Source organism: Amblyomma maculatum, chromosome 2 (assembly GCF_055883805.1).
Source record: "Amblyomma maculatum isolate TAMU_Amacu chromosome 2, ASM5588380v1, whole genome shotgun sequence".
NCBI lineage: Eukaryota > Metazoa > Arthropoda > Arachnida > Ixodida > Ixodidae > Amblyomma > Amblyomma maculatum.
In genome coordinates, this window is record NC_139345.1 from 204,827,412 (window position 1) to 204,852,511 (window position 25,100).

A 25,100-nucleotide genomic window follows, 5' to 3' on the forward strand; every position below is an offset into this window, starting at 1 on the left:
TCATCTGTATTGTCGAAGTATTCTGCGAGGAAGTAGAGCTAATGACCCTGTTGTTTATTGGCGGAAGAACAGAAGACGCTTTCTACATAAGGTGCACATCATGGCCTAGGCAACCGTTTTTCTGGGAGATGTATCACGAGTTCATGTTCCTTTCTGGGACAAGAAAGCGCCTGTGAATTGCAGAGAATGGCTATACCTCACGCCCCAGCTCGTTTTAGCACCTGCAGTAGCCATGGGAATGCGAGAACGACCCTGACGTTTTCTCAGGAATTTGATATTGAGTCTGCACTGCTGCCGAGTTTTTTTTCGCAGGGCGTTAAGAGGTACCTTGACGTTGCTATTAATGTCTATGCAGTTATACGAATTGATTGCGCAGAGAAGGAAAGTTAGTGTGGGCATGTAAGTGCATCTGTTTACTTTAATTAGGTACTATTCCCTAGGATATGCGGGATCGAATCTCGATCGGCCTCGGTGGCTGCTTTTCGCTGGAGCCAAAAACCCAGGCGCCCGTGTTTTGTGCGATATCAGTGCACATTAAAGAACCCCAAGGGGATGAGAATTTCCGCAGTCCTCCAGCTCATAGCCTTAGTCGCTTTGGGACGTAACACCGCACAAACAAAACCAAATTTTAATTAGACAAGTACTGCTGAAATACATGTAATAACTGCTGCTTTTATGAAACTAATGCACGGACCAATGATGAAATTTACCATGATAAGATTTTTTTATATCCCCGTTTGCTTGGGCTGCGTACTGTGCGTTCTGAATTCCGGTGCAGTTTCCAGTCACCTTCGCCCGAGCGCAGGTGAACGCCGCTGAGCGCCTGATGCGGCCTTCAAGCAGCGTAATAGTCTTTTGAAGCCAGGACGTTTACAGGAGATAAAATTATATCTTATCAATTATCGGGGATTACACGCGCGTCCATATTGAGCAGTAATTATTGGGCACAATGTTAAATGAACATTCATAATGCGTCTCAGCCAGCATAGTCTGAGCAATGCATGCGTTCGCCCTTTGCGCAAGAAAATTTTAAAAAATAAGTTTGAGGGAATAATCAGTTTGCAATCTATTCAGTTTTACAGAAAGTCACGTTTTCCACAAAGAGCACTAGAAAGGGAATTGATAAAAAAAAGCAAAACAGAAAACCGAGTCGACGGCTGATGGGTTTGTCGAAACGTTCTAGCCAATGCAGACATTTAGGAGGACGCAATAAATGAACTACGTGGTTAAATTAAACATTTTTTAGCATCTACACATGCTATAGGCATACACATGAAGTTAATTGCCTGTCTACAAGCTCGTTGTCCCCAGCAAAAGCTGGTACGCCGCACCGTGCAGCCTAGTACCAGCGTGCCGGAAGCCGTCAAACCAGAAGGCCTGAAGGCCGGCGATGGCGGAAGGGTCACGTGATCAAATATGGCAGCGCCCATGCGCTCGCGCTGTAAAGGGTCTATAGCGGCTATGAGACGTGCAAACCAACCCATTTCAAAATACATGAAGCATCAAATCATGGTGCCGTCTGCAATTGGGCTTGTGAAAGCCGATAGGATTATGCTTGTGGTCAAAAAAGGTGGCTTTGCAATTTCACACTCCCAGAATAATACTCTTCTGCTACAGCTTTTTATAGCTTTCAATCATGTTTTTCTTAGTTGGTTATTTTGGGCCAAGCGTAGCTTTTGTGTATATTTCTTGCAGCAGTTAATGTAGTCCATTTGGACTGAATTTGGCATGCATAACATTTAAGGTGTGTAGCATACAGCTATCTAAATTTTAATTCAACTGATAATATTCATAAGGTGCGAAATGTTCTCAGTATTAGGCAGCAGATTAAATATTTAAACCCAGTGATGTGCCAGATATGAAATGGCCTTGAAATGGTGCATCCTAACGGAACAACATTATGCTGATGGTACTCAGCGAAGTACTAGAGACGAAAAAAAAAAAAAGCACCATGTGCAGCATCTCCACAAGCATATACTTTTTTTTTTTTACTTGCGCACACCATTTAGAATAAAAAACGACTGAGCTATCTTAGAACCGAAAACACCTTTGGAAAGAGAAGATCAAGCTCTATTAGTGGTACAGTCAAATCTGATTACTACTCTAACTTTTTAAATCTAAGCCTAATTAACAAATTTTTCCAACTTACGAATACTTTAAATGTATCTCCAACAGGCTCCTAACATTTTTAATGCAAACATATTCCAGAAGTACAAATTTCAGTACAGCACAAATTTCAGAATAATGTGCATACTAATTTGTCATTTCCTCTACAGTCAAGAAACATCAGTATATTAGGAATTTGGCTAAAATAAACAGCACCACAACTTCTGCGTGAAACAGAAACTGTCATTATTGTGCAAATGCCTGGTGGGCAATAGCTGTCATGAGCACCATATGCACAGTAGTGCCAACTCCCAGAGCCACCTGAGCTGTGGTTTATATGCAGTAGCCAGCAGGCCTAGCCACCTGCCTCTTTCTCTTTGTGTGAGGTGTCGTTTTCCAGTTGGATGTTTGCACCATTTGCGTGCGTGGCCAGGTATCTTTTGTTGATGGTGATTTTACTGTGAAGTTCGTGCAACGTGCAAGATCCGACAATGAATGCAGCCAGCAATGGCACCAAGTGGAAACAAAAGCAGTTTTTTCTGCAGGAAAAGGTGGAGAAATTGCAAGAAATCGATGCAAGGAAAAAGCAAGCCGGCCTCTGCAAGCAGCTTGACACTGCCCCATCGACTGTTGCGACCTCTTGGTTGAAGATGATGTCAGTACTGAAACTCTGATGTTTTCTTGCGTATGTACAAGTACAGTACAATCCACTTATAATACCAGATAGTATAACAATATATTGCTTATAACAATGAAATTCTTAGGATTTATCAACTTTTCCATTAGACCAATGTAAAAATAAATCAGATATAACGATCAATTATCGGCGGTACATCAGATACGATAGCTTTATTGCCGCCCAGTACATGTTTACTATGAAAATTTGAATGTTTAATAAAAATAAAATACCAAGAAGCGAATAATGTGAACACTCAGCCTATGTGGCGAAGATGGACTGCTGTGAAGAAATCCGCGAGTGCCATTGCGTGCAGTTAGGAAATGAGCACTATCATCATTGCAGTTGCTGCCTATTGCCATGCAGAGGGTATAGTGCTCTAGAAGATTGGGCAGTATGTTGACCGCACCGCGAAAAGCATGGGAGCGAGGGGCCGCTTTTGCGACAACGGAGGCACCGCAGTGCAGAGGGCGCCACCAGCAACTGGAGTGCCGGCCGCCCGGGCGCCTGCGTATGCGTGCTGTGCGGCGAGGCGCATACCATGTGCACTGTACGTTCTTGTTTGCTTGTGCTCGTCTCGAGCTATTCGCGACATTACGGTTAACAAGGCTCAGTACTGTTAGTAATCATCTAATTTATTTTCCATTTTGGCCATCGGCAACACCTCGGGGAAGTAACATGACAGGAGTTGGGCTCCAAAGAAAACAGCTTGGAGAGGGCGCACGAATTCAGACTTGCACAGCACACTTCACTTGTCGTACAGCTTGCTTTAGCATTCATAAAGCACCTAATTCACGTTTTGGAATGTACTCATTTTGAAAAGAGGGCAGTGTGGAGACAGGATGTATGAAGAAGTCAAAAGTGCAATGCGTGCATTCGAGCGCTGACTAAAGCTGGCCATCACTACTCCACTATCAAAACAGTCCAAAATGGTAGTATATTCCTTTGTTTCACACACAAAACATGCCGACTAGTACGTCATCTGAAGCCACGAGAAACGCGACACACCAGGTAAACTAGGTATTTGAATAACGAAACAGAGTGGATCAGGAAAGGTAGAAGAAGTAGGAGGTAAAAATTGCACAAGAAAAAAATAAAATAATAAACGTGTCGCCTACCATGGAAGGAGAAAGGGGCTGGTGGAAGGCACGCGGTGCCGCGAAAAGAGCGACTGCGAATGTGAACAAAGGGTTGGAATTTTCACACGGCACCGTAAATGCACGACGGAGAAGAAAGCGGGCAGCTAAAGACGAAGAAAATGAATATATGAAAGGCAATAAAAAAGAAAACAACCGAGCTTAAGCACCAAATTAAGGCCTGGGAAGAGGAAAGCGGCGCACAAACAGGCTACAAGCAGGGCGTGTAATTGAACGCGTATAAAGACATAAGCATAGAAATTTAAGAGTCATCAACTTTGTAAAACTGTACACTAATCTAAGAACAAACCTTTTGCTTTTTCCTTCAATAACGTGGAACATTCTTGTAATGGGTAGCTTTAAATATCCAGAGATGCGCACTATACTTAAGAAATGTAATCTCAATGCGTTACAGTTTGATAACTTAATTGTTCCAGAGAATGTTTTCATTCTAGGTAGTATTTATTTTGTGTGCTCAAGCAACCGGTAATATGTTAGTCATTGCCCCAGAAAATTGCTGCTCTAGTCCCGTTTTGGTGCACATACAAAAAAAAAAAAAAAAAAAAAAAGAGCGACGAAAAATAGAGGATGCAGAGGCTATAGTGTACACTTAATTCGCTTCTGCTAGATCATCCTTCTGCGAAGGAGAGGTTGTGAGGCCGGTGCTCTGTTTCTCGCCATGAACAAAAACTATGCCACAGGCTCAAAGCTAGGCCGCCATTTACCCAAAAATTTGACTCGGGTGGCTCTTCTGGATGCCTTTGCCTTCATGTTTTGCAACCTTCCTAAAATGTAGAGGTTTAAAAATTTTTGTCGCATTGAGCACCTGAAAGCTCTCACTTGAAGTAATGAAATTTCATGTGAGCTTCACTATTTCACTTTGCGAAGTCAGCAAACCGAAACAAGAGTTCCCAAAGGAAAAAAAGAAATAAATTCCCTTAGAAATATTTCACATGTAATATCACCCTTGTTATAGTTTTCTTGGGGGAACAATTATAGCTCGAACCCGGATAATTCGAATTTTGGTTAGGTATATCGAACTCACGGAATATCCCCTCGAAAATCTCATGTAAAAGTATAAGAAAGCTGCGTCCTATATCGAACTCAATTTCACAAGTCGTTCAATATGTCGAACTCCGCACCTCGCATTGGAAGGTGCGTCTTCCCTCAAAGAAAATCGCATCACTCTCGGCCGTTTGCCACATCTAGGGCAGCGCTGCGCCCTTTCCCCAAAGGCGCGCGCATCTGCGGCAATCGTTTGCCGTGTGCCAGCACGTGACATTTGCAAGCCATGAGCGTGAAGGAACGAGAGGGAACTGGTTTGGCAACAGCTGGTACGGAGCAGACGCAGCCAATGTAGCCTTGGTGTTTGGGAAAGGGGAAAAACACGATAGAGTGAAGTGCAAGGGTGTGCCCATTCTTCTGCCGAGCTTCCTCTCTCTTTCCCGGTCTTCATTTGCAGTAGCATGCACTACGCATGCACAGACAAGCCAGCTCAGCCCGTGGCAGACAGAATGTCGGACGCTTTCTCCAGTGCGTGTTGTGAACCCCCTGCATGCGGCGGCTGACGTGCGATGCGCGTCTCCCGTCGTTGTGCTGAATGTACGTAAGCTATGGTGGCTGTGAACGTTAAGAAGCGGCAGATCCGGGTTTTATTATTATTACTCTTTTTGCAAGAGCTGTCCATCCTTGTCGTCGTGCTGAATGTGCGGAGTAGCGTGAGCTATGGCGGCTGCGGACGGTATCAAATACGGTATCATTTTTCACGATCGTAAGCAGCGTCTCAAGTAGATTTCTGTATATCGAATTATCGATATATCAAACTATTTCGCAATCCCCTCCGAGTTTGATATATCTGGGTTCGACTTTATATAATTCTGATAGCCATACCTTTCAGTGTACGACAGCAGTGCTAGGTAATACAGCAACTGGGGTTAGCAGGGAAAGGAACCGTCGCTCACCTTCTTGGGCTCGTCCAGCCCTGCATGTTCGGCACCTTCCTCGGCTTGCTGCCCATTGGTGAGGCCGTTTGCAGTGGCAGCTCCAGTTGCGATTTCCTTCAAGATCTGTAACAACAGGAAATGCACAAAAGGTGCCTGCTCTGCAAAAGATTATGGCAGGCATTAATGATGCATTAATGACAAAGCGAAACGAATGCAGAATATATACAATAACAGCTCGTTAATTTGACTCTCCCCGACTTGAAAACCCAGATCATTCGAAATTTCAACACAGTTCCCGCCAACATCTTGCAGGACCGCAGCATCAAATGCTTCAGGTCTTGTGCCAGATGGGCTTCAAGGGAAAGCTGTGTTGTCCACATGACCCACACAGTGAGTGATTGTTCAAACAGCCCGAAGCAAACTTCAATTTCATGCTGCAGAGCCGCCTGTGCACCTCTGATGCGAGCACAAGAGCAGGCGTGACAACTGATGTGGACAGCTCCGTCTCAAAGTAGAGTGTGACTGTTTAGTTCCAGTTTCTCTTTCCTAAGCTTCACGGAAAGGTCCCCATCAGCCAGCCACCTGGCTACTACTGGTCTTCGCTTTTTGCTTTTCTCCCTCATACTGTGCAGCCACTGCAAGTACATATTCCATGTTTCCACCCACACAGTTCTTTTCTTTTTCCACTGCACCAAAGCTTCTCATACATTGCATTTCACAAGCAGGTTCTCCTAACAACAACAGTTCCTATTACATTCAAGTTGTTATGAAGAAGGAGTGGGTCATCTCTACAAGACATTCAGCCATAGAAGAAACCATTGATCAAGAACTACTGCAGAGTAGATTGTCCATGCAGATGAGGGAAAGAAGTGGACCAAGAATCAATCGTAGCATACTGGTGGAAGGTGCTCGATTAAGACACGAGAAAATGTCACATAGTCGACTGTGTGATGGAAACCCATCCGATGAAGCGAAAACATTGGGAAAAAATGAACACTTGCCAAAATAGAAAAGAAAGGAAAAACACTGACATTTTGGGGTCAGCACAGATCCCTTGTTCACAATGAAAGCGGACGGACAAAGCGACAAAGGAAGTGGCTTATCTATGCCTTATGTGGCACAATCTGCATGTGCAAGTCTCAGCAAGACTGTCCTACGTTTAAGACGTGTGTCATGAGAATGTTCAGAGACTTAAGATACATATAATATGGTGAGGCAACCATAAAAGAAAGTAGAATAAAAAGCCTCTGCCCGTCACATTCACAGATTCTTTTCCGTCGCACCGACTGAGGCATTGTTCCAATAGATGCTATGCTTCACAGTGTTACAATGCTCCGCCAAGGTGCAACAGCTGACGTAGGATTTGGAGCAATTTCTGGAGCTGGAAAATCTTTGTTTTGGAGCCGTTCATGAAAAAAAAAAAACAGCTAAACTTTGGAGCACGAATTCAAAAACTGAACAGTTTAGCAGGGAAAAATACCTTACTTTCGGCACAAAAATGAAAAGATGTACTGCAAAAACACGCACATAATACAAAGTTTTTTTCCTGATTTTATCATGTCAGATTGCCACCTCGTATTATATGCGGATTCGAAAGAATTTCTGCCTAAATTTGCACTTCCGGCCTCGTTACTAATCGGCACTGTCCTCATCAGGCTTCCAGCCAAAGAAGGCGCTATCTAGCGGTGGCATTGGCTGATTGCTTCGATGGTTTGGGTTTTAACATGCTGACCCCGCAATCCTCGTGACCACGGTGCCTGCGATGTGCACATGGCCAGAAGGAGGTCGATGTAGAGATAGCGAAAGGATCACTTGGCACATTGCATGGGTCTCTAACAGGCCTCTCCAGCCATGCTGTACACGCCCTACAGGCGAACCGTCAACGTTTCACCAGCACTCCCAAAAAAGTCTCTTAGTCGAGCCTTCGAAACATGCGGGATACAAAATGTGGTTAGAGGTACGAGAAAGATGCCTTTGGCAAGAGATTCTAGGCAAATGACGTACACTGGACAATGATGATCCTGAAAACCCTGAAATCCGAGAACACTTCTTGGGCATATACGTCGAGTGCCTGCATGCAGGGCTAAACATGAAGTGCGAGCGCAGCGAATTCTAGCCTGTAGCTTGTGCGCTGTCGTCCCGCATCCGAGCTGGAAGCGACCTAGTAGTTTTAAAAAAAAGTTAGGAACATGTGGCTTCTGTGATTGCCGGGACGAATGCGAGCTGCTGTTACCAGGGTAAGTGAAATTCTCTGATCTACCATGCCGGCGCGAGAAAGGGAGTGAACCAGCATCAGCATATGAAGGTTCGTGGCACTATTCTGCACTTGGTGTGGGGGTTGGACACGAAGGCGCAGGGGCAACTGCGAAATGCAGTGCAAATAAATAATTTTACTGATTTTCACCGCTCCCATTATATGCAGATGAAAACTTTTTTTCCCATCTTTGCTATCCTGAAATTATACCTCGTATTACACGTGGGTTCGTACTATACGCGGGCTTTTACGTAAACTTCGGATCACATGAATATGAACCATAAAGCCAAGGAGGTCAATGTTTTTAAATTTCAGAGATCAAATAGAAAAATATAAAAAATTTGCATTTAGTGTATTTTGACTACCTTAATCACGGAATGATTTGCTTGTGACACTCGCAGAGGAATGTTTCACTGTCTGTGAAATCCACTGCTTGCTTCGTGTGAGGCTTGTGCTTAAAAGCGAACGCTGTACATTAAAAAAAAAAAAAAAAAAAATGTTAATCGAAAATTAGAAAGAAAAGAATAAGCAACCAGGCAAATACTGAGGGCGAAAGGCTTCTGAGCTAAAAATTACAACCTAGGATAGTGACGATGGTGTTCAGGTGTCCTGAAGCGAACACACACACAAAAAATAAGAATAGTTTTATTTCATGCATAAATCAGAGTTTGCAGTATTGCTCTGTTCCGTAGTTGTAAACGTTTTTTTCTTATTTTTGGTGGTCTTGCGCTCTATCGTGGAGAAAACGCACAATGCCCGTTTTCTGACCGAGTGATGCCTGAACCAAAGTTCACAAGTTCCCTGTCATGTTATTAGGACAAATGCATAAGCCATAACTGATTCACCTGCTACACTACCTGACAATGTGGGGGTGGGGTAATTCTATCGATGAGACAACATTGAAACAATCTTGCGGTGCATGAATGGAGCAACAGATACCAACCGCTTCGAGCAGCTACATCAAAAGACAAGTGAAACATGCATATAAAGCATGCGCCACTTAAGACACAACGGTACTAGCTTAAATGTGACCTGCTAATTCCAATGTGTCTGCTCTGCCATTTTAATGAAAGCCTTGGAAACAATAACAGCATCAATTTTGGTGCCCAAATGGATGGCATTATGTTTGCAGCACTTGTTAAATGGGCTTCTGTCGAATACATTGGTTGCATAGAAATTTTTTGAGTGAAGCTTCTAACTTAAATGGGCTCATGTTGAATGGCCATGCAGAGTAGGGATGCAACCAGTGGGGACAGCAACTCAAGAAGAAACAAAATCAGACTAAAACAATCTCGGCATCGACAAGCATGATGAAATATAGGCTTGCTTGACATCTGCCATGAAATTAGCACGCATTTGTTTTTCGCTTATTAGTTACATCTCTGTGACTGAAATAGATTCGCCACCAGTGAAGCTGCAGGTTGCCAATGTGGCATTTATGTTTTGAAAAATATTGTGCGACTGAAAACTTTAGTTAGGGTATTTTGGCGCAGCGTGGTGCAATTTTAACAAATTTCGCATTTATGGTACAGCAGTCGCCCTCCTGTCAAGGCGTTTTCTTTTGTGTGGCCACTGGTGACGTCATTCTGATGTTGCTTCGAAAAGCCTAACAAAATTGCTGGACTCGCCGACATATGAAGCTTTGTAGTCTTTGCTCAGAATTCTGTACACAACTTTAGGATGTCGGTTAGGATCGACAGGGTCCTTCACCATAGCAAGTTTTTGCTTCTTGCTTGATGGCATGTGGGCAATATGGACGCTATATTCTTTAAATATTCTAGCCATTGCTTCATTGATTCCTGGAGCATACGGGATGCTTGCCTGCTTGCTTTTGTCAGTGACCTTTTCTTCTGAGTTTTGATGTGAGCAGCACTGCTCAAGGTCCTTGCTCGTGATCTGCAGTGCAGCGCCAAGTTTCTTCAGGCTTGAGTACAGATGGAAAGCATGGTGAAAAGTGCGGATGTAATGGAATGCTTATGCCCGACAGGGTATGCTGAAAGAACAAGTCGCATATCACATTTCCTGTAGGACAAGTTGTGGCCTTTTTTTTTTCAGCATTTTTACACAATGGAGTGACCTAAATCTGTTAAAAAATGACGCATTGCAGGGCGTCATGTTTAACCACAATACCCCGTAAATATGTTTAAAAACTAAACATAGATGTGAATAAAGAAAAGAAAATTGAGTTATTTTTAAAATGTTACCTTATGGGCAGAACAGCATGCTAACCTCACTGCAACGAGACTAAAAATGTGTGCCACAGCCACATCCAGTCCAACAAGTCCAGCCACAGAGCACAGCCCACTTGCACTCACAATGACACGGCCTGCATATTGTATACCTGAGTGGACTCCTCACAATCTGTCAAGATACGTCTACCAAAATGGCATTCATTTTGTAAAACCTGCATCATCCCATCTATTCTTCAAAGCACACACTACCATGATGGTTTCCAGGGCAATAATGCTCTCCTTGCCAGGACCCTCGCTGCCAACGTGCTTTAGGGACGGGATGTAGTTGTTCAAATGCCCACGGCAGCATGCGGCCGGCCTCCTATAACTATCAGTTTCTCAACAATAGGGTAATGCTCACAGTTTTCGTACAATAGCTTTGCGACACCACTACCCTGCAACACTGTCAACCACACGAATGTAGTCATTTGAGGCAGCATCCAATTAGCTATGCACCAACAAGTTATATAATCCTAATGATAAATGATCTAGACAGGAGAAGCAGAAAGGTAGGCCTAAAGACTAAGGTAATGCTGAACAGCCTGGGAAAAGAACAGCAGTTTAAAATAGGTAGCGACGCGTTGTAAGTGGTAGGCGAATATGTCTACTTAGGACAGGTAGTGACCGCACATCCGGACCACGAAAGGGAAATAACTAGGAAAATAAGATTGGGATGGAGCGCATTTCGAAGGTACTCAAACGTTATGACTAGCAGCTTACCGGTATCGCTCAAGAGGAAAGTGTATAACAGTTGCACCGTACCGATACTCACCTATAGGGCTGAAACGTGAAGGTTAATGAAAAGGGTTCTACTTAAGTTGAGGACAACGCAGAGGGCCATGGAACGGAAAATGGTAGATGTAACGTTAAGAGAGAGGAAGCGTGCAGAGTGGGCCAGAGAAATAACTCAAGTTACTGATATTCTAGTCAAAATTAAGAAGAAGAAATGGGGAATGGCAGGACATGTAGTTCTAAGAGAGGATAATCAATGGTCTCCAAGAGTAACCAATTGGATTCTAAGGGAAGGTAAGCATAGCAGGGGTCGGAAGAAAATTAGGTGGGTGGATGAGGTTAAGAAATCCGCAGGGGTCAAGTGGATGCAGCTAGCACAGCACCGGATTAATTGGAGGAAAATGGGAGATGCCTTCGCGCTGCAGCGGGTATAGTCAGGCTGATGATGATGATAGGTTTCTGATCACGTGCTTTTAATATTTATTGTCATTTATTGTTCCCAGGCTTATGCAGCAAGAAAATTTGCGCAGTGATTGTGTGCACAGAATGCTGCTATGACAAGCATTTGTCTACGTTGTCATCGGTCCATTGTCATCAGGCCATCAAGAAGCGTCAGTGTACTCTAGCTGACTGCAAATAACATAATGCAGCGATGCCGCATCCCCGGTGCACCTCTGATGTTTACCTTTCTTCCGTTTTAGGTCAGTAATGACTGCGGATCCAAATATTCCATGTTTCATTACATGTTTCACACTGCGGTTATGATGATGAATCAGCGCTAGGGCCACAAGCATAGCAGCGCGACTGTCTCAATATGACACCAGGCCGCAAGCAGTTGATGCCAGCAGCCAATAAAAAGTCATCATTGTGGGCATGTGCTTTCAGAATCCAAGAGCAGCGCATATTATGTGCAACTTTGTTCCTTTGCTTTCTGCTTCAAGGGCTTGCTTGTAGTCATGAACTGAAGTATGGCTATAATTGCAAGATTTCAAACGAGACCGACGGAGCGCATACCTTCGGAGCGCATGCCGACGGAGCGCATACCTTCTAGAACTGTAAACAATCAAAGCTCAGCATAATATGACCTTTCGGGTCTTTCGGACCAAAAAATCTTTAAAAAATCACTTTTTAGAAAATGTGATTTTCGAAATCAATAGCTCTTTATATACCATCCGTTAAGTTTTTCATCTCTGGATCAGTATGTTAGTCACAATGCCAATTTATATAATCAATGTCGCCCAAATTTGGCCGAAAACTGCCCCGAAACAACCATTTTTCCCGAGGCGTAGCTCCCAATTCGTGCGTGGCACTGTAGCCATCTAGATCTCATTCGATTGAACTGCCTTTCGTCTTCAAATTGCTGCATCTGCTGTTTTCATTTGCCTATTGGTTGCATAAAAAATAGCAAAAAAGAAAATGTGGCATTCGCAATCCCATTGGCTTCCGGGGTGCATGTGATGGCAGGGTGTCACCGCATTAGTGGAGCTGGCTGGAAGTGCCTGCTCGGCGCGAGCCGGGCGGAGACGTGACGCCGGTCACGCTTGGTTCCGAACCACGAGGTGCATTCACGGCAAGAATTTAGGAAAAAGATAAAAACTGGTGATCAATCATCTCAAGTGATGCCCTGCCCCGGCTGTGTGCGCTCAGGCCGAAGAAAGTTGTGCACCGAACGATCGAGCGTACGAGCCTGAAGTAGGCCTAGCATGTTCCCCAGCACGGGAGACTGCTACTGCCAGCGGTTGCACCTGCTGCGTCAGAGTGATATTGCAGAAAAAAGCTAGAACTCGCGGCAACTTCAACAACGAAGCGGTAGTAGGATTGTTTACGTGATGATGACGGCAGAGTGGCGGACAGTCCGCTTGGCGAGGCGGAGTTCACGATCGTCAGATGTAAACAGTTTGCAGAGACTGGCGAAGTGTAAAAGATACGGCAGCGATATTTGCATTGAAAAAGGTGAGTGTAAAAAAGAAATCGCCATCAGACTTACTATTCTCCAGTGCGTAAACTGTGGGGACACGTCTTCATGGAGTCTCGCCGCGCGTTTGTGCTGATCGGATCGCGTCCATAGTCATTAGTAAATGCGCTTGCTTCCCGCGCCATGCACGGCACTGGGAAGCAGTAAAAAGTTCCAAATGACATTTCTTTTCCACAATGAACATTCCTCATCGCGGTCTTGATGCGAAAATGTGGCAAAAATGACGTATGTGGAAAAAGAAAAAAAAAAAGAGAGAGAAGTTACTGCCTGCATATGACTTGCGCAGTTGAAAACGTGACAACTGAATGTGTTGCAACTGCAAATCAAAATGAAAGAGGCGACACTTGGACGTTGGAAAGCAATGAGTCTGCATGCTAGAAGGTTTCTAGCCATTTTAAACTTTAAATGTGTGCACTGAACCAGTAAACGCCTGTTAAATAATCTCCCGGTTCTCTTTTGCTCTTTTCTCGAAACATGCATTGTTGACCATTAGCAGTTTTGTGGCTTCACTATCTCAGCAGCCTAAGCACATTAGGTGAAATTTTTTTTTTGCAGTGGGAAGCTGAATGTATGCTGTGCGAAATGCTGGAAGCAGATTTTTTGTTTCTGAAAGTTAAAATTCATTATTTTGACGAGTTTACTCCCATTTGATGCACACTCTTCATATACTGAAATTAATAAGGCTGCATAATTAGTGCTAATTAGCATATCAGGAAACCGCTCCCAACATTTCTTTCTTTACTCTTCTGGCTATCTAACCATGCATTAAATTTAAGTTTTTAACAATCCATTATTTCAGAATTTAAGCCTTAAACAATGAAAACTGATTATTAATTATCTTGAAGACTAACTGGGCTACAGGAAGAAAGACTGCAAATTTGAAATCAGCATGAACAAAAACAGCTCTAAGAGCCATGTCCCCCCTTAAAGAGCCAAGCGCGCAGAGACACGACTTTGAAATGCTATAACGTATGAATTAGGTACTACTTTCCAAACAAAATCTGCAGATAGCTGCAGAAACCTCCCAGGATTGCAAAAACGAGCAATCGAAAATTAATGTTTTGAGAAAATTTTCAGCCGCAAACAGCCGTGTCTCTTTCGATGCGACATGACAGAACGTTTTGTTTGACCATTCTTTGCCATGTAACAATAAAAGGCACTCGTTTCATACCAAACATTGTATTTAGACCACTTCTACCAGTCCACAAAGGGTTCCGACACATCCATGGCTGAGAGCTACTGCCTCAGAGGGTGGATCATTGGCAAGCAATAAATTTACTCTTTACTCCACAGGGTTGAGTGTTTTGGTTGGTGAGGGATTTATTTTAAACCGCTGCCTCGCCCCATACATTGAGAAATCACACCTCTGCAAGTGCCTTGCTTGCTGGCGTGTTCTCAGTGTTGCCCTGGTGTGGCTCCAGGGTCCCATGGGCCGTTACTTCACAACATTGTTTACAATTGCTTCACTGGCAGTCTCATGAGCTTAAAAGGCAGAGCTAACGCTGCAGAAGCCACGCCAAACCTCCAAGTGAAAATGCTGGTCAAGCACCTTACCTTTTCTGCTGGCCCAAAGTCAAACTGCCGCTTCCTCAGCGCCTGCTGAAGTTCCTTGTCCAGGGCATTGCACTCTCCTGGTGTTCCATTCACACCACTGATATGGTGAGGGGGAGCAGTGGCTCCACCTGGGTGCGCTTGGGCAAAGCGGCAGGCCACACCGTAGCGGCAGCCACCATGTGCGTCAACCAGAGGGCACTTTTCCCCTAAGTCAGATGGCTTGGCATCCAGGAAGGCCTGCGTGAACACATTCAAGACTTTCAGCGCCTCCATAGCTTTTGTCATAACCACAAGCCCAATTTATTCGCTCTAATAACCCCAAAACTATACACAGATGTATAATTCATTACAGCTATTTATGCAGCTGGCGATACACAAATCAAAGGTATTATGAAGCTAGTGAAAAGTAGAGATGTGTGAATGCAATATTTTCCGATGCGCAAGACAGTTTCTTTTTTTTTTTTTTTACAAAATATTCAGTAGTGTGTCCTATACGAAGGTGAATTTTATGTGCATTTCTTTTCCTGTTTTGCGGAATGTTCATAGGCGAAATTTATCGTGAAACGGTAACGGGAGCGATTACAATATTTATAGTCGTTATAGTGTTCTAGAACTGTACAGATGTCGCACTGGTGGAATGCCAAAAGGCGGCCACGTCCATGCTCCTGGCCTTTTCCACGTTGCCAAGACAAGCCAGATTGAGTCGACTCTTTTTTCCAGTTATGATTTATAACATTGTTTGGTGGCCATTCGATGTGTGTTTTCTCCTTCCGGTATGTGCTTTTTACAGCGTGCGCCAGAGCACCTGTGTGCAGCGACGATCAGCGCAGGGATTATGAGCACAGACAGGACGTCTGAGTGCTGTCGCGAGAAATCGGCGACCGCGTACCACGATGAAGCCTTTCAAGGCTCAGAGTAATATATCCAGGAAAGCAAGTGTTTCTGCTCTCACTGAGCAAGAGATTTTTCGCGCACAGGCGTTGTGTCTTTTTTTTCTAGCATTCGCAAGCTCACGTAAAAAATTTTCTTTCAGGCACATAGCATGCGATGGTCGAGCAAGCAATACGGTCAAATCCTATTGCTCTAACTTGAATAAATTGAGGTGCGTCTTATACCAAACTACACAATTGATTGGTAGTGGTCGCCTAACAGGAGTCCCTGCCAAGAGTATGAGTTCTTATTGTGCATAAAGGAAGGCCCAAACAAAATAGTTTGTGACAAAATATGGTGTTAAAAAAGCTTTCTGACACTGTCATGTATTTCTTGTTGGCATCAAGGAAAGATGGAAGGGTTGGCTTGTATGTATATGGTAGAATGTACTAAAGTTGTATATTAGTTAAAATAGAAGGTGCCTATATGGTAGAATATACGCCTCTATATTGAAAAGAAAGCAGGGCATCGTCCACAAGACCATTACCATGGTAAATTTCAATAACACTGGTTCACTATGCCAGAAAACTCATGCTTGCAGTACACTGTAAATGCACAAGATATAGTTGAAACTGCGCACAATAGGAATATGTGCATATTTCATCTGATGTCAACTCAATAATCATAAGGCTCTTATTTCAGTACTGCTTTTGCATATACTAGCCAAATGTTGGATATTATTCCCCCTCTGCCCAAAGCTAGCACAGCTAGGACATGACAGTATTAGTCTGTGTGCAACCACTTGTATAGCCTTGCCCATTGCCAGCATTGCCAGCCTAGCATTGCCAGCAGAAGAATGCACAGCGCTCCTAGTTATGATTCATTACCATGACAAATGACGCAGCTGGGCATCTATCAATGTGACAAGGAAAAGGAATCCCTGAGTCACTGGTGTAAAGATCTGATGGCAACACATGCACCACACAGCCATGGCATTTCACTTTCTCTCAACTTCTCATGTCCGCCAGCTGCATAGCCATCCAGCCTCTGCAACATGAACTCGATGTTGTTTCTCTCTCACATAATATGTGAGAGTGCCAAGTACTTTAGACCACAGCGATTCCTCAGCGAAGGATCACTGAGAACCTAGAAAGAAGGCATTAGTGAGGGCATGCACTTTGAAGGACTGTCAAGAAATGTAAGTTTATTTCTGGTAACGATCCAGGGAAAAAAAATACACGTAGGGTGCAAATAGTATGGCATGCTTTTCAAATACATCCTGTTTGATAGCTGACTGACTTAACTAATAGTGTCTTGAAAATTTATACTGATGGGTGGTTGGTTTATAGAGTTCGCCCTAAAGCAACCTAGGCTGTGAGGGACACCGTAGTGGAGAGTTTCAGAAATTTCGACTAACTGGGATTTTTTAATGCACACTAACATCTCACAGCACAGAGGCGCATTGCTTCTTGCGTCCATCGAAAAGTGGCCGTATGTTACATGGCTTTATTTCCGTTATGTCTTGAACTGCTGCAGTATATACTTAAATTTTACATATAAATACATTTCGTTCGATTTCTTGAAAATATTTCCCTCCTGTGGAGTCCCCCCCATCTAGCATGCGATAACAGGGACATATTTCGCTTGTACTGCAGAAGTCTCTTGAAGTTTCATTGCAGTGCACTTTTTACACTGTTCCTAGTACTTGGTTGGTCAACAACGGCGCACAGCAAGCTCCCTCACCTGCAAGTCGTGGCTGTACCGGCACTGCTGCCCGTGAAGGCAATCGCCGGCCAGGTGGCGGAAGCACAGCTTGACCGACTGCGGCTGCGGCCGGTGGTGAGGCCGGCTGTGGTTTTGGCCGCGGAGCTTCTTGCGCGGGGGCGGCGTCCCGTTGCCGTCGTCGGCCGCCCGATCCGAAGGCGCCACAAACGCAGCATCCACATGGCGTGTCGGGCTCTGCTTTACGAACCTGCATAAACAGATAAGCTTTCACCAATATTATATAACAGAACTTGCGCACGCCGGCGTTGCCACAAAAGACAGATCGGCATCACCAAGAGCTTGGCATCGAGAGACAGAACGCGCGATCTTTCCAAACCACACGGCGACACACATCGCTCTCCGGCTCACGACTGTCGGGGCTGGCTTAAAGCAGCGTTTAGGACAAAAATGACGCAGTACTCAGGCTTTATCCGGGCAATTCCTGGTTGAACCTTCCCGTCGCCAGGAGACTTATTCAGGCAACAGCCAGTCTCTTTCGTAGAAGCATCGTTTTGCTTTTCTCGATCCTCAACTGCAGTCTCATCAACACATGCTGCCATTTCCACTTCTGTAAAAATGAGCTAAGATGCCAAATGGTCCGAAAGTCAAAATATCGTGATGGTCAAGTCATTCCAAAAGCTCTTGAAGAGGTAATACACACTGTGTACAGAACGGCGCATAACGGCATAACCACGTTGGTGCACAGAAGGCTTTGACAGCAACTTGACTTGTCTCGATGTTGACATCAAAGCTCGGGTACAAATACTTTTTTTTATTGAAAGTAGTCGCAGCCTTATGCTATGCTTATGCTGACACACAAAAAAGAAATGAAATGTTTTAATTCTTTGAGTGATTGAACCCTACTACAAATTATTATTATACTTCATTGACTCTCATAGAAGTGCGTAAGTAACAATGGGTGGAAAAACGTGTGATGTATTTTGCGTGTGTTAGCAGACGCAATCCGCCAGCCCAGCGGCGCAAAATTTGTAAGGAGGTTATCAACGTCACCTCGCTCTCTACCAACTGTAAGGTTGTTTGTGTGAGCGTCGCCTGACACTTTCCGCTTATTGCCCGTGGGCACCGAGGGTTCCTGCGTTGTACTCGACGAGACATGGCCATGCCGTGAGTACTATTGCACAGATCCAGCGGCTGCATTACGCGAATGTTTGCTGTACGTCGCCTGCCGCCGCGGAGCGATCGCGCAGCACGGGATCGTTCACCTGATCTTGCCGGGCGAGCGCGCGTCTTGAATGACCAGGTACGTGCGGCGCGTGAGGATAATGTTCCGTCCTTGCCTCGGCGCTGTAGTACGCCGTTTTGTGTCGTACGTGTTATGGTGATGTGCTATGCGCCAGTCAACGGGTCACTTTCGCCGTTGCTGATATATTTCACTGCTGTACGCGTCTTTACTTGTTGTTTTACAATGCCCAAACTTGTACAAGTTAACAGTCCGTCCATCTGTCGATCAGCTGGCCGTTGCTGTTTGCCTTCTCTTGGAATTAACTCCGTCATCTCAAGGGACAAGCTTACCTTTTTTAATTCTTATTATATGGCCTAACTTGTGCCAATTTCTACTCACTGGGGTGGCGCGCAGTGGTTATATACTGTACCCAAGGATGCGGGACCGAATCCCGGCCTCGGCGGACGCTTTTCGGTGGTGGCAAAAAGCTGGCACCCGTGTGCTGTGCGATGTCAGTGCACGTTAAAGAACCACCGGTGGTCGAAATTTCTGGAGCCCTCCACTACGGCGTCTCTCATAGCCTCATCGCTTTGGGACGATAAACCCCAAAACCAAACCATCATGCCAATTTCTTATCCTTGATGTCAGCTAAGCTGTGTCATTTTCCTTTTTACTCATAGAGCTAATGTATTAGCGCTATGTTTTTACTGGCACCCTTAAAATAAGTTTGCTGATACATGTGGCGCCGCCTAGCGGTACTAGAAGCACCCGGCGTGTATCTTGCGGCCGCTGTATTCCTTTGTGCGTGCATTTTAGTCCTAATGAGCGTAGTTTATCATGGATACGAACAAACCCTAGCGATAAGTCTTATCGCTTACCGAGCAAAACCCGGCAAAGATGATGACTGGAGTGGGTAGCGGTTTTGCGGCAAATAAATTCAGGGAAATTCGTTGGCTTATAGGGTGGCTATAGCTTACAGTCGCCGAGCGGCAAATAAAACATTACTGGTTGGAGCATTCGATAGAGTACGCCCTCCGCGCTACATTTTTTTTTTTTTTTTACCTGTTATGTGCTGTGCAGAAGGGGGATTTTTCGTCGTTTTCCAGACAAGCAACAAAACCGCGCAGTCACAGTATCGATTGCCGGCCGCATTTCATGAGAGGCAAAATATAAAGTGCCATGGTGCCCTGCGATCCGGACTTCTACTACAATGTATATTGGAGGAGTTAAAACTGACTTACAATTAAAACTTCAAACTTACATATTGGACTAGGATAATTATAGTAAATACATTTCTTATGGTGCCGAACAAGTTGAACCATGGTGCGTGAAGGCCTGTAAGACCCTGTGTACGAGACAAGAACCTAAATTTTTACCTATAGTTACGCACCAGAAACTCTTGCACCGACTGCTCAAAAGTTTCTTGTCGCAGCCACTATAGCTTCGCATCATTAGTAGAAAAAAGAAATGGTACCTCCAACGAGCTTACATACCGACGCTTTGTCTTTTGAGCCCCATCCTTGAGACACGGAGGCGCGCGTTCGTTTCCATTCATGAAACACGCTACAGTGCTTGCAACTGCATCGGTCTTCATGTAACCTTATCGGCTTTGTCGGAAGCTATGCACGACAATAAAGTGTTCGGCAGGATATGGAACTGCAAAGCGAAGTCATGAGGGAGAGAGCCCTTTATGAAATACACATTTTAGCTGACGTCAATAAAATCTTTTTTGTTTGTTTATTTGCTGCTGTAAGTAAAAAAAACAAGCGATCAGTATCTTCTTAGCTTCGCTCACACCTTCAGTATTTTGCGCGTGAGGCGTGTACATAATAGATAAATAAAAATTACTGTGGCTGAACTCGGCCTAACCAGCTAGACCCCGCCGGGGTGGCGCAGTGGTTACGGCGCTCGACTACTGTTCCCAAGCATGCGGGATCGAATCCCGGCCTCGGCGGCAGCTTTTCGATGGAGGCGAAAAGCAAGGCGCCCGTGTGCTGTGCGATGTCAGCGCACGTTAAAGAACCCCAGGTGGTCGAAATTTCCGGAGTCCTCCACTACGGCGTCTCTCATAGCCTGAGTTGCTTTGGGACGTTAAACCCAACTAACCAAACCAAACCTAACCAGCTAGGTTCTACGGAGCGAAAGCTCGGGTAGCTGCCGAAGCAGCGAGGGCGACGACGGCATGCACGACAGGTTCATCCGGTTGCATGAAGACTTCCGCTGGGCCCTTTGAGTTCCCAGCCCCACAGGGCCAGGATCAGCCACCTTCCTCCGCTGTCCGTCGATGTTTTTTTCTCTAGCAAGAGCGAATGAGCCACGTGACACAATTGGCGAGAGCGAGCTGTTGGGGCGGCGGCGGACGCGATTGCGCAGCGCAAAGCTGTCGCGGCGGCGTGATATGTCACGTGCTATGTCGGGCGTACAGTACACACAGCCCAAAACAGACGAGGCCAAACAGGAGCCGGCGTACGAACGGACTCCCTCCTGCTGTTTACATCAAGTTTTTGCCATCGCTGAAGGCCGCTTTCACAAACTTAGCGAACGACATTCTCGAGCGAGGGGTACTGACACCCAGTATAAATGAAGGCTCCTGTGCAAGGCCGTCTCCAGGAGCAGCGACGTTAAAGCATGGATGCCAGTAACTCTCCTGAATGTAGACTACAAGACGATCGCCAAGTCTCTCTCCTTGCTCCTGACGCCTACTCTGGCGTCAGTAGTAGGCCCACAACAGGCTTGCTGTGTCCAAGGGCATTTGGTACGGCTCTGAGAGGCCTGACATGGATGGAGTCGCGTAAGTTCAACGGCTTCATTTGCTCTCTGGAAGGCGTTCGACAGCCTAAGTCATGAGTACCTGTCTAGGACACCTGAGCTCGCGCGCATTCCTGTACAATACACCAAAATGTGTAAAACGCTTTATGCGGCACCACAAGCAGCATAGGGGCGCATCTCAATGCCTTTCAATGTGGATCGGGGAGTCCGACAGTGTTGCCTCTTCTCTTTATTGCTCTATATGTCAAATCCCTCCCGTAAAATATTGTTACAGATGGCGCTATCGCGCAAAATGCAATTTCTTGCAGGCCCTCCATGCACTCCAGTGCTCACCTACGCGGATGACGTTTCTATGGTGGTGCCAGACGCAGCATCAGCGGGGCAAGTACTCGAACTACGGAGTAATGCCAAACGTGTGGCGCTCGCCGAAACCACAGAAAATGCACTATTCTCGCCTACCGCCTCCCTGCCTTCTACTGCTATCCACTGAATTTTCGTCACCCTCGAGCACACATCCCAGAATATTTCTTCCATTCCACCGGACCAGTGTCCAGAACTTGGAACAAGTCTGAAGAGCAAGTAAGCACGATGGCCCAGAATTTCAGTGCACTGAAATGCCCCCTGACTCCTCAGGCCACCATCATCAAGACCTTGCTGATCTCCACCCTCGGCTTTGGACCAGAATCTTCGAGATTACCGCTGACAAGAAAAAATAGCTCCGGGCACACATATACCTCATTTTGTGGCAGGCAGCTCGGCAAAGTTGTCGTGACCCAGGTTGCGTGTTGTAGGCCCGGTTGAGTTGTCGGGGCAGGAACAAGGACGAGGTGGCTGGAAACGAACTTGAAGTGAGATGGTAAACTTTTATATACAGTATTTACATGGTAGCGTTAGTTAGTGGGAGACTGACTAGAGGAACAGTCTCCTGTTTACGACCCCCGACACACACTTGTCGCCAGTTTTTATAGGGTTGAATCCCTAGGTCCCCTAGATGAGAGGCAGGCCAGATTATGAGGAAGTCTTTGTCACCTCACTATCCCGCACTCTCTCTCACTCATACCAACACTACCAAAAGCGAGCCGATAATTTAGAATACATTTTTGAAAATTGCCACCTCCGCGCTTTGCGGCGACCAGCAGCGCCGGTCTTTAGCGCGAATCCTTGCATATTGCATCACATCTGGCTTATTGCGTCACCTGCTAGAGGGCTATCATTGGTTCGCCATGCCAACATCACACCCTGCATTTACAAAAATAAAAGCACTAGATACAATACATTTTTACTTTTTGGGAATAATTTCTTATTTCAGAAAGAAATTGAGTCATTTGCGTGTAGGTTTACTATGCCTAAAGCGTGCGGTATCAAAAATGACTGCAGCACTTCCGGTTTTCTGTCCTGTCGTCTGCGTGTACCTCACGTGCTACTCCGCCGGCGCCGCCGTTGAATTCGTAGCATCCCGACCTAAGCTCGGGGGTTAACGGCAATTTGCTAACATCACCACTAAATTTTTGTTCCGTTTTTATTCCTATTTTATAATAAACCAAAATGTATTCAAGTACTACACTGCTACTTACCACTGCGCATCTGCGTCCCCGCTGTCTCCGGGAGAGTCAGGTGAGCCTGCCGACGAGTCACCGTCGTCTTCGTCGTTCTGCGCAGGATCTTTAAACGGCTTATGTTTATAAGGCTCGAAGCCCAGCTCGGCGCTTATTCGCAGAAGTCATTCGTTGAGCTCGGGGTCCATCTCCAAAAAGAAGCGGGAACGAGACCAAAAAAACGACCGGCTGACGGGACAGCGAGCGAGTGACAGAACTCGCAATCCGGAAGTCAACAAACCGATCCGATCGGTGACGTATATTTGTGGGCGGAGCCTGGGCCCCGCCTGTAAGGTTTGTTTTTATGCCTCGCTCACATGCACGAGTTGAGAGGGAAAAGGCAGGGGGTCATTTTGAATAGCCGCTATTTCTTGTTTTACTTAAGCTTGATTAAAAATTTTTGCGGGAGAATGCTCAGTGGCCTGTACTCTACATAACGTAAGCATTATCTAACCAACCTCAGACCCCCCTTTCTGGGACCGTTTAAGATCGGACGTGGTGGTCTCCGCAGCTCATCCGATCATAATAAAGTCAAGAGAGCGTTCATATGCCTACCCCGAATCAGAAGTGTGAGATACCGGGCTAGTTGGTAATGCATTTTTAAAAACAGCACCAGAATCAAAGGCGGTCTTGGTTTCCTAATCTGGACATCCTCGCGAGGGCCCTGCACATGAATGCCCCCTGCAGCCAAGGGGGCATTCAGAGGCATCGAATGCGACATACCGCTAACAGAAACGATGGTCTCATACTATCTGTCCAAGTGGCTGCGAACGTTCACTGAGAAAGACACCGCATGCAAGCTCACCCCTTCCCTTTTACCGAATTGCGACCACATACCTAGAGTACGGGAAGGGAATCTGGTCTGGCGTTGACCTACGCACCATGCCCTTGAAAGATATCTTTATGATCACTATAGCTTCCAATTCGTCAAAGTTACACGCTACGGGCACGGAGAGCCAGCTGGCGGTGTATCACTGCCCACTTTCCCGATGCGCGGCGAGCTTCCCTGACGTGGCGATTCGCGAGAGTGATCTGGCCAGTCAGACGGCACACCATCTCTGTGACATCAGACCTATACCTCTCCTGTTTGGCCCGGGAGACAGCGGGGCACATCTTTCTGGACTGCCTCATTCCCGCGGCGTTCCTAAAGCGTCTGCGAGACATGTTCAACGTCCCTGGGACCACATACACCAACTTGCGCCGCTTCAACCCGCTCCCAAAGGAACGATGCAAGCAGTTTGCGTTAGCGCTGGCCTGAGTCAACTGCCATGAAGGTGTGGTTCACCCGCTGCAGAGAAGCGTACTTGAATAAGACCCCGAGCCTCCACGATCGAAGTGAAGGTCAAAATCAAAAACGAACTGGTTCCACCTTCACAGAGACGACTTGGGTATGAAGAAGTTATTTGAAGAATGGGGACAACCCATGGTGACATTTAAAGGAGAAAGCAGAATATTGAAAGTGAGCTACTAGAAGATTTTCTCGCGTCAGGCTTCGACCTGCCGGGTTGGTACAGTCGTGCATTGGCAATGCGACCCCGCCTCGGCGCGAATAAGCTGGAAGTTGCAGGAGCCCCTTGGCTCCTGCAATCTCCCGCTCCCAGAAACAACCCCCTCCTACCCGGGGTGGCCGCAGGATGATGGTTCAGGTTGAGGTCTCTACCTTCACAGGAGGATCGCGCATAAATGCATCCTTTCTTCCATCTCTAGAAGAAGGTTTGAATTAAAACGTCGAGGATGGCGTCGAGGTCGGCGAGGAAGCGGGGCGATCAAGACCAGCACGATCTGCGCGATAGCAATTCCACAGACTGCTACTTCCTCGTCAGCGTCCAGTGAAAGGGTCCATCTTTTTCTTCTCAATGCCACCCAGAGAAAAAGGAGCCATCCTGGTGACTTAAGGGGACGAAGATAAAATGGGGTCGTAGAACGGCTTAAGGCGCAGCTCATGTACAGTTTCACGCCCACGTCGCCGGAAATCGGAAGATGGCGCAAGCGGTTCAACAATGCAATTCACTGGTGAAGTGCGCTCGACGACACGGAAGGGCCATGGTACTTGGAGATCAGGTTTGTTGAGAGGCCAGGGCTGCCGGATGGAATCCATAGCCACATGAGTGAGCCGGGCTCGAAGTGTGGTGCATTCTTCTGATCGGTGTCATGGCGATGTTTTTGGCGTCACTGAGAATCGGTCGTGAACGACCGGAAAATCTGGCGGCATTCTTCGGTTTGCTGTGCAGCTTCGGTCACTGTGGTACATTCAGATGCGTCCGGGTTCTAGGGGAGGACAGTATCAAGGGGAGCAGACGGATGCCGACAGT

At 45.9% G+C, this 25,100-nt stretch overlaps 2 protein-coding genes across 2 annotated transcripts in view; one reads left to right on the forward strand and one right to left on the reverse strand.

Annotated features, from left to right (window-relative positions):
* The window catches only part of Dus3 (Dihydrouridine synthase 3), a 58,892-nt gene extending 40,940 nt beyond the window's left edge, over nucleotides 1–17,952 (reverse strand). Inside the window, exons 1-4 of the mRNA XM_084595638.1 lie at nucleotides 17,662–17,952; nucleotides 17,221–17,449; nucleotides 14,608–14,844; nucleotides 5,880–5,984 (exon numbers count right to left, since the gene is read on the reverse strand). Of these exons, the coding sequence (XP_084451764.1) occupies nucleotides 5,880–5,984; nucleotides 14,608–14,844; nucleotides 17,221–17,449; nucleotides 17,662–17,801 (711 nt within the window). The 5' untranslated portion in view covers nucleotides 17,802–17,952. The remainder of the gene's footprint in view (nucleotides 1–5,879; nucleotides 5,985–14,607; nucleotides 14,845–17,220; nucleotides 17,450–17,661) is intronic.
* A 229-nt stretch (nucleotides 17,953–18,181) lies between these two features.
* The window catches only part of LOC146201101 (glycerol kinase 5), a 180,001-nt gene continuing 173,082 nt past the window's right edge, over nucleotides 18,182–25,100 (forward strand). Inside the window, exon 1 of the mRNA XM_084595640.1 lies at nucleotides 18,182–18,366. Coding sequence (XP_084451766.1) covers nucleotides 18,356–18,366 — 11 coding nt within the window. The 5' untranslated portion in view covers nucleotides 18,182–18,355. The remainder of the gene's footprint in view (nucleotides 18,367–25,100) is intronic.